Raw genomic sequence first — 12,126 nt, 5'->3', positions numbered from 1 at the left:
CAGTTCAGGGTACATGGCCTACATAAAGCTGCTCCCATTTACCAGGATGAAGTTGAAGGGTAGGGATCTGGGGTCAGCTCAAGAAGCTGACCTTGTGTTTTATAACAGTTTTAGGGCTAGCATTTTGGGATGGAAGCAGACAGCTGCCCTAAACTTTTTACAGCATGGCCTTTTTATTATCTCAAGCCCGGTTTTATTTTACAGACAAACTCCATTTATTGTTATAGCCTTACCCCCATTTTTATTAAGCACAAACACCTGAACTTGCCTGTTGGGTCTTCAGATCAGCGTGATAACCAGTCTATACCGAATGGTTATAGTGAGCTTACAAAATTTCAATCAAAAGCCAAGTCACATTCTGGTTTGCCTGGGAGACCTTATCCTAGGTAATGATGTGATATCCTTTTGCTTTGGATGGGCAAAGCTAAGGAACTCCATGCCCTAAGCAGGTGCTCCCCTCCCTGCAGTGGGTGGTTGGGAAAAGAAGCAATGACTGTTTGGCAGTTCAGGCCCAGCAGGTATGTCGGGCTCAGCCAGTTCAACCCTGCTCATTCTCTGTACTACTGGAGTCCTAGAATTTGATGGAATCCAGTTCCTGGAGGCCAGCTCCCGTCCACAGCTAGAATCCTCTCCATGGCCCACTGTGAGTCCTGCCTCTGCTTGCCAATCTCCAATGACAAAAAACTCAGGGCCTTTCTAGGCAGCCCATTTCCTCCTTGACTCCTAGAACCTTCTTCCCGATGTGGTTTCCAAATCCTGTCACCTGGAAGCCACCACCCATTGGCTACGGTTTTCTCTTTTGGGCCACCCAGAACATACATCACCCCTTTCTCCATGCCAGCCTTCTAGATACCTGGAATCTGCTACCACATTTCCCTCAAGTCCTCCCAAACTCTCCAGCAACTCTTGACTAAGCATTGCTCCCCTTGGCACCTTGGTCACCTCCCCTGAATTTTCTCCAGTTTATCCAAGTCCCCCAAATGGAGGCACAGGGCTCACCATGGCACTGGGTTCAACCAGTAGAGTAGAACTGCCATTATGGAAAGTTTCTGTTGTTTCTTTGTTCCCACTGAGCCAAGCATGTACTAAAACCCATCTTCAGATTAGTGCCAATCATAGCCTCAGCTGGTGCTCAGCTGTGGCCAGGGAGCCCAGGACCTAGGTTGGTCCTTGTGGGCATGGTTGGTTATGAGCTTGGGGGCCAGCCCTCACACCTCATTCCGCACACTGCACCTCCAAGCCTGGCTGCAAACTTGACAAACAGCTTTGGATCCTAAAGCCAGCAGCAGGAGTGCAGAATGGGCAGTACAGCCCAGCCCACCTGGCCACAACTGCACATCTGTGGAACTGTCCACGAGAGCAGGGTTGGTGAGTGATCTGTAGGGTGGGATGATAGACTACACCTTCCACCCACTCAGGCAGTGCCTAAAACTCTCTGACTGGGCCCCTGGCAGGATCATGGTTTCACCCCACTTCTTGACTTGACAGGTGAGGTCAAGAAGGAGCCCACAGCTCCATTAATCAGGTTAAGCAGACCCAGTGGTGCGCACGGCTGGCCTGGCCTCTGCCAGATGTCCCCTGCCCCTCTCAGCAGAGCAGTACTTCAGACTGTGTTCCACCTCCCGCTCTGGCAACAAGGATCAGGGCATCTGGCAGCCCTCTGATCATCTTGGTGGCAGACAGAGCACGTCTAGCCAAGTCTGTGGCTTTCTCTTATTATCCAGTGAGTTCATAGAGAATAAATGCAAGCTCTGATTTCCAAGAAGGCGAAAAGAATAGTAAGTCTGCTAACCCCACTGTTTGCCCACCCCGACCTTCCAAAGGCCTCTGGGCCCATGAGCAGACAGATGTGCCGAGGATCGAGGTCCCAGGCATCAGAATTGGTACTGCCTGAGGAAGCAGCACTGGGTGTTCTCAGGCCTGGCTAGGAGCCCATCTGGGATGCAGTGTGTTGGGGGACGGGAGGTGGGAGTAGTCCCTAGATAGCAGCATTCCAGTGCTGCCTGTCTTCCTTCCCCGCCCCCACCCCTGCACTGACTTCCCCACCTTCCTTGTTCCTAACCTAAGCACAGATTTTGTGCAATGACAAGGAAAGGGAACATTCAGTGCCAGGCTTTTAATTACAATTGCTTCGGGCTGCTGGCCTCCATGCTAAATGGCAACGTGGAAAGTGTTTTATCACACCACAAAACCGAAAGGGTCCAGTCTACGGTGTGTGCACTCGGGCACCTGGTGAGCATGGGGCTGTGTTCCCACAGGGGAAGGGCTGGGCCCAGATCAGTTCGCCGGGCATGAGAGTGGCTGGCTTTAGGGAGCCACTGGGCCAGATGGAATTGCCTGCTGGGGCCCTTCTAGCAGACTCCAGGGAAGGCTGGTAATTGGGTAGGAGAGGGGTCTTTGGGAGGAAGGCCAAGCTCTGCAAGGATGATGACGGCGGATGGTACTGTGGTGTATGGCCAAGTGAGAGGAATACAACGATAATCTTGTCCACAACTCTTTACACTTTACAAATTGCTTTCTACTCTCTTGAGCATGCTTAATCCTCACATCAGTCCTCTTTAGGGGACACAGAGAGAAAGGAAGTGACTGGCCCAGAGTCAAACAGGTAGAAAACCAGGACTGGAGCCCTGGCCTTGCACTGGATCCAACAGTCTTTCCACAAGGAGTGGGGGCTGGTCCCCCAGGAGCCACTAGCCCTTGCTCAAGGCAGCACCGTGGTGACGCTGGTGAGCACCACGTGCTCTGAGACTTTGGAGATGGAGCACCGGCTATGCAGGGACAAGGACTTGTGGCTGGCAGAGGAGCGGGGGCTGGGGGCTTTCAGAGAGCCGCAGGGACCCGGGCCAGGCAGACAGCAGGAAAAGGCAGCCTTAAACTGCTCCCGGAATTTACCTTAGTTGGGAGACAGAAGACAGCCATAAGGAGACAGGTGTAGCCGGAAGGGGCCTTGGACCCAGGGACACCCATGCAACTCCAGCCAAGCTGCCTGTGAGGGGGCAGGAGGGAAGGGTGGAGCTGGGAGGGAGAATGCCCCAGGGCCACCCCTTCACTGCCAGGAAGAGAGAGGACAGAGGCCTCAGAGCCAGTTCCCAAGGAGGAGTACCATTCTTATCTGATTCCTTGACTGCACTCTGGCTCTGAGCCCAGCTCAAAACGTGGCATCTGGCTCAGGGGCCTCAGGTCACCTCTGCCCTCTGTGTTGTGTAGGTGGAGGAGCTTGAGGCTCACCTTCTGTCTAGGCTTTCCCCGTCTCTGCTCCAAGGTGATGAAAACGACAGCAGTAGTAGCCCTCACACCAGGCACCGTAACTGGGTGTCTCGGCCTTGACCCCCAGGAGAGGCGGGGTCCTTTAAATTCGCTTCACAGATGAGACACACAGAGGTGCAGTGGTTTGCCCAAGGTCACAACCAGAAGGTGGACCGTTTCTAATGCCGAAGCCCTTTGCTTAATGAGTACGAGAGTGGCGAAGGAGCAACTACCACAGCCACCGTGTCCAGCCAAGGGGCACCAGGGAAACAGGTTTTTGTCTGGAACCGAAACCTCCTTGATCATGTTTCATCATCCTGCGAGCCTCTCTGGTGCCCAGCAGAGGGTCAGGCACACAGTAGGTGCTCAGTAAATGTGGACCAAACAGAGGAATGCACGTCAGGAAGTGCCTGGCTGTCCACTGTAACACTCCATTCATCCCTTCTGTTCTCTGAGCCGCAAACCACCCGGCCAGCCTGTTAAGTAATTCTTGAGCCTCAGTGAGGGTGATAATATTGACCCCTGATCCCTTTCAACCTCTTCTTGAAGATTATTTGTGTCCAGGCTCGAACAGTCATCTGGACCAGTCCTTTAGGCCTTGTCCCAGAGTCAGAGGTCTGGTGAGTCACACTTTTGCTGAGTCAAAGTTAGGGGTGCATGACCACTCTGAGACTGAGGTAGAGGGATAGGAACTGCGGGACAGCTGAGAGGAGGCCCTGGTGGGGGTCAGGGACCGGGAGGCCTGGAATTCCGGAGAGGGGAGTGAGAAGGCTAGTGCTGGAGGAGGCTGGATCCAGGATAAACCTCCAAATTCTGGTCCCTCTGCCAGTGTGTGTCTAGCCTGAGAAAGCCCTCTCCCTGCCTGGGGCTGCCTCCGCTGGTGACCCTCTCTTTCCTCTGACACCCCAATTATGCAGTCATCTCCTCAGGCCCTCTTCCCACAGGCATGGCTCCCTCTGGAGCCTCTGTTAACCAGAGGGGCTGACTGGAGGTCCTGCTGTGCACGCACCAGGCAAGGGTAGAGGTGAGCTGGCCTATCCTTCCCACCCACTCGCTGATCTGTATAATCTGCAAAACTGGGTCCTGGGTGGTGGTTAGCTTCCTCTGGCCACATTTGGGAGTGTGGCCAGTCTCCCACTCAGACCAAGGCTCCTGGGTGGGGCCAAGTCTTCTCCCTGAGTGGGAGTGCCCAGAGCAGAGTCAGGATCCCTAGAAAGGAGAGGTATCTCCTCCCCTGTCATCCTTTATTCGGCCTAGGCTGGGGATAGGGAGACTATTCTCCTGGGGACTGTTGCCGCCCTCGGTCACTCTGCCTCGCCAGCCCACTTACCACTGAGGAAGTTGTAGATGATGGGGTTTGCAGCGCTGTTGGCATACACCAGCCAGTGGGAGAAGGTGAAGCAGGCATAGATCGCTTCTCGGTCACTGGCTTCGTGGAACATCCCGAACACCCTAGAGGGCAGGACAGTCAGAAATGGGGCAAATGTGTGTGTATGTGTTTGTGTGGTGTTGCTCATAGAACTCAAGCTACAGGTCTGTAAAGTACAGGAGCTGCCCTTCCATCCGCCCGGTATCCCTTTCCTGGGTCCGGGGTCTTGACTACAGTTTTTTGTCTTGAACAACAGAGAGTATGACTAGAGCAGGCCTAGGGACAGGGACCAGGGTATATCTGCTCAGTCACCAGCTACCTAATCCCCTGAGGCTCCCCATCTACTTTCTCATCCATCCTGATAGCAACATGATGGGAGTCATAGGCACCATCCATTTTTCAAAGAGGGAAACTATTTGAGGCTCAGAGAAGTTAAGTGACAGGCCTAAGGTCACACAGCCATGGAGCGGCCAAGCACAAACTCACGCTGAGATGGTCTCGTGTCAAACACTCCATGTTCTTTCCTTGCACCTCAAGGCCCCTCGCTTGTGGCGCCCCTGTCTCCCTCTGTTTAGCATGCCGTCCCTCCTACAGGGCTTGGTCCTTCCCTTCCTTCAAGTCTGCCAAATGTCACTTCCTCAAAGAGGCTTTTTTTAAACGATTATATCTTAGAAAAGATTTAAAACCAAACCAAACAAACAAACAAACAAACACCAACCCCTGTGACTGTCACTCTCTATCCACTTTCCCTATTTTATTTTTCTTCATAGCAGTTATACTATATATTTCTTTCTCTCTCCCATTGGCCGTAGCTTCTGGAACAGCAGGGACTCTGTCCTGTGCACTGTTCACTGTGTTTTCAGCCCTACCATCTGATGGGTGGATGAAAGAGTATTCACAGTAGCCCTAGGAGGTCAGGACTGTGGTTATTCACATGTTACAGATGAGGGAATTGAGGCTCAGAGAAGAGAAATGACCTTCCCCAAGGTCACACCATGGCCTTGGCATGGAGCCAGGTCTTTCTCCAAAGCAGAGAGAGCTCCTTCCTCTGACCCCACCCACCACTACCACCCACTCCAACGTCTCCCTACGTGTTCTCCTCACCTCTTAAGGACATTGAGGACACTGATGGGCAGGTAACAGAGGGCAAAGACCAGCAGCACTACCATCAGCATCTTGGCTGTCTTCCTCCGGGCACGCATCTGCTTCACCTCGGCCAAGAAGGCCCGGGCCCTGGGCGGAGGCTCTGCCCTGGGGTCCTGCCCCTGCTCTTCCGGCTGGTCTGAGGGCAGCTTCCAGTTTCTCACCAGGGCGGATGTGGTGCCAGGGATCTGTCCAGCACACAGAGACAGCGATGGTGGGAGGAGCTTCCGGTGGGAGGAGCTCGCGGTGGGAGGTCGGTTTCCTTTGCAGGGCTCTGCTTCAGGCTGGACCCTGGGGCAGGTGGAGGTGGATGAGGGGAACAAACCCTTGCAATAGGAAGGAACCTAATATTCATGATAAAGACCAAGACTGGACTGAGAGTGAACACCATACCTTCATTTTTCATTAGCTCATTGTGAGACCACCCCCAACGTGCCTTTGGGGACAGTATTCTTGGCCCTCAGTTACAGATGAGGCAACTTAGAGAGGCAGGGGACACTTGACAACATCCTCCCAGCTGCCCATCCATCTTCCTTGGATCACCATCTCCTAAGATCACCACCTCCATCTGTAGGGTAGGAGCGGAGGTGAGCTGTGCCTCCCGCTGGCCCATGCCTGCCTACAGGGAGGTCTGGGCAAGGGGCAAGCAGGTGGGTAGCATGGACTGACCTGGGCTTCAGAGCACAGGTCCCAGCCTTGGGTCAGTACCCATAAGCCTATCATGGTTCCAGGCTCCTGGAGCAGCCACTGATATTCTTGAAGTCTCTTCTACCACCGGATGCCTGAATCACCCCACAGCAGAGGGCATGAGGCTAGAGTCCAGGAAACTTGGGGTCTAGGGCCAGCTCAGCCATTCATGAGCCATATGACCTTGGTCAACTTTCTTTTTCTGAGTCTTGGTTTGCCTGTCTGTTAGAGGAGGAGAGTGACTGCTGCCACCTTGCCTGGGAGCTGTGAGGAGCAGGTGGCATGTGGGAGATGGTAGACTGCAAGGCTGGCCATGTTCTAGCTTGCATCTTCTCACTGTCCAGACACTGACCCGACACTGACCCAGGACTCACTCCTGCTGGTGCCAAGGGCCTCTAAGCACCCTCCACATTTCCTCCCCCGCTCCACCCCTACAATAAATACCACATAAAGCCTGCTATGGGTCAGTTTGTAATAGGGTGAAGAAGGCAGGCCCTGGGACCAGGAAGGCTCTGCCACTCAGCATCTTCAGAATGGGTAAATGGGTAACGATACTGCTGCTTTGGTCAGATAGTCATGAAGACATTGTGGGCAACATGCCTAATTTGGCAAACAACATGGAGGTGCTATTGTTCTGGCACTGAACTGAGCACTGCAATCCCACAGATCTGGGTTTGAGTCCTTGACCTTCCTCCCACTGGCTGAGGGCTTTGGGAGAAGTTGCTTTGCCTCTCTGGGTCTCTTTGTTCACATATTAAGTTGGGGATAATATAAGAGGATGCAAGCCTGCCTGGAGGTGCATGGTGCAATCAGTGGCAGCTACTGATACTAGAACAATATTAGTTACTATTTGGTTCCAGGATCAGTGGTAGCGCTTTTGGCTTTGAGTTTCATATGTCCCTGGGTGTTGCCTCTCTCTGGCTGCAGACAGGATGGCATGGCATGTTCTGAATGCAGAGAACTGTCTACTCTTTTAGACCAGTACCCCATTCCCTCCCAGCCCAAATAGTGACACCAGAGTGGGCCTCACCTGGCGACCCCAGAGCTTGCGGAAGATCTGGAAATAAGCCACGGCCATGAGGCCCAGCGGGGCCAGGTAGGTGACAATGAAGAAGCAACTATGGTAGATCTTGGGATAGAGGTCATCTGTAGGAACCAAGAGATGGAAAGTTTGGGCCTAATCTGGGACCCCTCAACCTTTCCTGGTTAGCAATACCACCACCCTGCCCCTACTAGGGCCAACACAAGCAGCTGGGCCCCATACAGGGACCATGGCAGAGAGACTTTGGAGTTGCCCGACATGGGGGTGCCCATCCTGAAGGAATCCCTAGCAGATGTCTATACTAGAAGAGGTACCCACTCTGGAGTTGCAGCTGGTAGATGTCTGGTCTAGGGTGTCCTCCGGGAAGACACCCACCCTGGATGCCCTGACAAATTTCTGCTCTAGGGGAGTATGTGACCTGGAGGTGCCCACTTCACGGATGCCTGCCCAAGGCTCCCGCCATTACCTGCCCAGCGTTCGTCACAGACAGAGAAGAGCCAGGTGCGGTTGGCTAGCTCGGGCAGCACACTGCTGCATTCCATAACAGCAGCCTGGGGTACCATGACAGCCAGCGACACAGCCCAGATGCCTAGGATGGAGCCGCGGGCACGCCGGGCGGTGCTCTTGAACAACAACGGGTGGCAGATGGCATACCAGCGGTCCAGGGCGATGAAGCTGAGCGTCAGCACTGCCACTGACACAGACACGGCCTGGCCCATGGGGACACAATGTCAGTCCTCTCGGGTGCCACCCAGAGACATGGGGTCAACGGTGGGGCTCACAGCCCAGAAATACCACGCAGCTGCTAGGTGCAGTGCACATCCTGACCCCACCACTTACTGGCTGTGTAAATTTTGGGCAAATTACTCACCCTCTCTAAGCCTCACCTGCAGAGTGGGAATACATCATTCACCTGGCAGCATTCTCATGAGAATAAATGAAATCATGGATAGAAAATGTCCAGCTTTGAGGCCTGGCAAAGAGTAGGTGCTCCCCTGCTATGAATAATAACTTAACACTTATGGAACTTCCTACATGCCAGACATTGTCCTCATTATCCTCACCACAATCCCATGAGATGGGGACTCATCCCCTGTTACAGAAGAGGAAACTGAGGCAGGGAAGGTTAAATATCTCCCAGGGTGATTTTCCTCGTCAGCCTGTCTTTATCCTTAGGGTTTCTAGAGTTAATCAGTTGAATAGAAAACCTCAAAACAGTGGGAAATCCAAGAGGCATTCCTCTCTGCCCTGGGATGCTATCCCTTCCGCAGGCTGTTGGGAAACAGGCCTCATTCTGGGAGGCAGGGATGAGCCTACGCTCCAGGTGTAGGTGGGCAATACCTCCAGGAGTGCTCCCGCCTTCTGGGGTACCGGAGAGGGTTGAGGAATACAACTGAGGGGCCATTCTGGCCTCTGGCCCACCTTCCACTCCCTGCCCCCCAACCACATCTGGACATCCTGATTCCCAATGGGGGAGAGGCGCTGGCCAGGGTGGGGGAAAGGGGAGGAGACTTTCCAGCAGGCCCCTTCAAATCTACTCCCCTTGGGATCAGGAAGCAGGCCCACGCGCATTTGTGTCTGCCACTGTGGGCTTGCGCCTCTCTCCTCCACTGCGTGTGGTCTACCTGGAGATCACTGTGTATGTGTCCACACACGGCTGTGTGTGTGAAAGGGAGGAGAAAGGATCTCTGTGTGAGTATGCGGAGCTGTCTGTATCCTCCAGTGTCAGGCTTGCCTTTGCCCTTGCCAACAGTAGAGGATGACCTGCAGAGGTACTGAGCCACTGTGTCCTGTCTGAAAGGCATGTCTGAGGGTCACATGCTTTGAAAGGCCATGGTTTTTTAACTTGGAGGGTGTGACAGGAGGGTGATGAGGGGCACGGAGACAGAGCTCACCTGTAGATAGGGGATGACCTTGCAGAGGGCATGTCCAAAGAGCCAGGACTCAGTGATGTCTACTAGGAGGCTAGCCGGCAGGCAGATGGCTGTCACCAGCACGTCAGCCAGGGACAGGTTGACAATGAAGTAGTTGGTGACGGTCCTCATGTGGTGGTTCCGCCACACGGCCAGGCAGACTGAAGGATGGCATGGGGATGCAGTTAAGCCAAAAGCGGAGCCATGCCCATCCTAGCTCAGGCTCACCAGCGAGCCCCGACCCTACACTACTGGTGCAGAGAGATAGGGGCTGGGGAAAGGGGAAGAGAAGAGAGGCCTAGGACCCCTTCCAGTTCCCTAGGGAATCCCGCAGCAGCACGAGGACATAGGGACCTACCCAGCGTGTTGCCAACAAGGGCCACGAGGAATACAGCCACGTAGGCGGCGATGAGGACCCACTCGTACTGCTTCGGGTACAGATAATCGCGCCACAGATAGCGGAGCAACTCATCTTCGTAGTCGAGAGGCACCGCGGACGGTTCCCCACTGCCAGCGGGGACCCCAGTCTGGGCAACTAGGGTGGCGGAGGGCTCCATGAGCTCAGGAGCTGCTGCGGCAGAGGGGCATCATGGGCTCTGCGGAGGGAGGGGAGCCCGGGCCAGGCCTCAGCCCACTTCTCTCAGGCCCCGGAGTCTCGCACCCAAGGCTTTTGGGGTTCCAGACCCAAACCTCCTGAAGGAAGGAAGGGAGGAAGAAAGAAAATATTAGGGACTATGCTAGGCAATTTGTATATAAACTATATCTTAATTCTCACAGTCCTGTGGATTGTGATGGAGAAGGACAGAGCTCTCCCCTTTCATCCTCGGTTTCTCCATCCATACAATGGAGTAATGACCGTACCTACCTCACAGGACCGCCTAGGACAGTAATGAGCTCTAAAGCATGCCTAGTGCTTTATCCAGAAACCAGCGCAGAAAGCCAGCTTCCCATTATTAGAGAACCCTGCTTTACAGAGGAGTTGGAAGCTCAGAGAGGTTAAGACCCTTGCTCAAGGTCACAAAGCTACCATGCCGGGTCTGTCTGAATCCGCCAAACACCACAGACTTCGGAGGGAAAGCCAGACGATTGCAAATATTCACCCCTGAGTCCATTCACAGGCCTGAATTTTTGCTTGGAAAAAAAGTCAAGGCAGGCGTTAGAGACTCAGGCCCCGCCCATTGGACCGGTCAGACCCTTCCCGGTGCGCGCGCGCTCACACACCCCCGCCCCCGCACCCCAACACACACACACACGGTGGGGGTAAGGGTGCAGGGAGGAACTGATAACCTCTCTGGAAGTGAGGAGAGAGCCCCAGGCCCAGCTCAGCCCCACAACTAGCCCCATCTTGAATCCCGGGAACCGCAGTGCATCCCAGCGGCCGCCAGGGGTCGCTGGGCCTGCGTGTAGGCTGCACTCTCCATTCATAAATCTGGCCTCGCTCCCCGCCCCTAGGCGCTGGCTCAGACCCCTCCTTCCGCGGGGCTGGGCCAGGACGACCCCCGACTTGTGTAGGAGGGTTTCGAGTCCTTAGAGACCCCTAGAAGAGGGGGAGGAGGTTCCTTCATACCCCCAACGAATGTCGGCAGACCCACTCCCTGAACGGGACGCTCCTTGCATCTTAGGGACTTGGGGTGGGGGGGGCGGGGGCTGTGGAGTTTGGGGAGGAGGAGTTTGGGCGTTGGGGGTTCTGCAGGAGCCTGCCAGGAGGAAAGCCTGCTGGAGACTCAGCCTCCCAGCACCCAGGTTATCCCCCTGAGACTCCTGGCTTCTGCGGAGGATCCTTTAGAACCCCTACCTTAGGCTTGGGGGTCCCCCACATCCCGCACCTGTTAGTTCCGAGACCCCGGCGTCCTTGGTTGCTGGTTCCGGACCTTGCACTGGGGACTTCGCCTCCCTTCCCCGAAGGCCAGGCTCCTAGGGGGGCTGTGGCTGGCGCGGGTTCGGCTGGGCTGCGCGCCGCAGGGAGGAGCAGGAGGGGCAGGACGGGGAGGGGGGCCCCAACCGGTCTCGGCTTCTTGTCTCCTAGCTCGGAGACCCGGAGGGCGGAGGGCGGAGGGCGGAGGGAGATGCTCATTCCTTCTCGCCTGCCACTCACGCTTCCATCCGATTCCATTCATGCGTCCAACCGCTCATTCATACCGTTCACATTCATTCCAAATTTCTGCCTCTGGCCACTCAGCATTCGAAGTGCACCTACTGTGTGCCAGCGAGCCCTGGGCAGCTTCGGAGAGCCACAGTGCAGAGGGGATCCCAGCTCCTCTCTCGCTGCCTCACCTAGATGATAAGGATGATGGCACAGGTGGCTCACAGGACTGAGAGATGACGCCTGCACCGCCTCCAGCAAAGCTCTAGGGCTGCTGGAGTGGCTAGCTCCCAGCGATGCCAAAGGCCAGGCTCGCCCATCTCCCAGCCCCCATTCTATCTGCCCCCAAATTCTTTTTGTTCATGCCACTCTTCCCCTCCCAAGACAGAGACGGTAGGTGGGGGTAGGCAGAGGGCAATCAGAGGGGCTAATGGATTCGACATTTACTAAGCAGTGTGCTCGGCAATGAGCTATAATAATACAACTGCATTTGAGTAGTCCCAGCCGCGCATGATCTCATTTAATCAACCCTGAGAAGTAGTTGTTATTGTCCCCATTTTACAAGTGAGAACACTGCACTCACATGGTTCAGCGACTTGCCCAAGGTCACATAGCAGAGGCAGAGCGGGGATTAAAGCCTGTG

General features: G+C 54.9%; 1 protein-coding gene across 1 annotated transcript; it reads right to left on the bottom strand.

Annotated features, from left to right (window-relative positions):
* Positions 1 to 15: 15 nt before the first annotated feature.
* On the bottom strand, positions 16 to 11,288 carry HCRTR1 (hypocretin receptor 1). Its single transcript, XM_016150394.2, has 8 exons — positions 11,227 to 11,288; positions 9,759 to 10,093; positions 9,383 to 9,561; positions 7,954 to 8,197; positions 7,476 to 7,591; positions 5,720 to 5,946; positions 4,577 to 4,698; positions 16 to 2,892 (listed from the first exon to the last, which is right to left on the bottom strand). The coding sequence occupies exons 2-8, from the start codon at positions 9,955 to 9,957 to the stop codon at positions 2,702 to 2,704; spliced, it is 1,278 nt and encodes a 425-aa protein (XP_016005880.2). The 5' UTR covers positions 9,958 to 10,093; positions 11,227 to 11,288; the 3' UTR covers positions 16 to 2,701.
* Between the last annotated feature and the right edge of the window lie 838 nt (positions 11,289 to 12,126).

The sequence above is a fragment of the Rousettus aegyptiacus genome, unplaced genomic scaffold, assembly GCF_014176215.1.
Source record: "Rousettus aegyptiacus isolate mRouAeg1 unplaced genomic scaffold, mRouAeg1.p scaffold_m13_p_1, whole genome shotgun sequence".
In the NCBI taxonomy this organism is placed as follows: Eukaryota; Metazoa; Chordata; class Mammalia; order Chiroptera; family Pteropodidae; genus Rousettus; species Rousettus aegyptiacus.
This window is presented reverse-complemented; position numbering and strand designations above follow the sequence as displayed.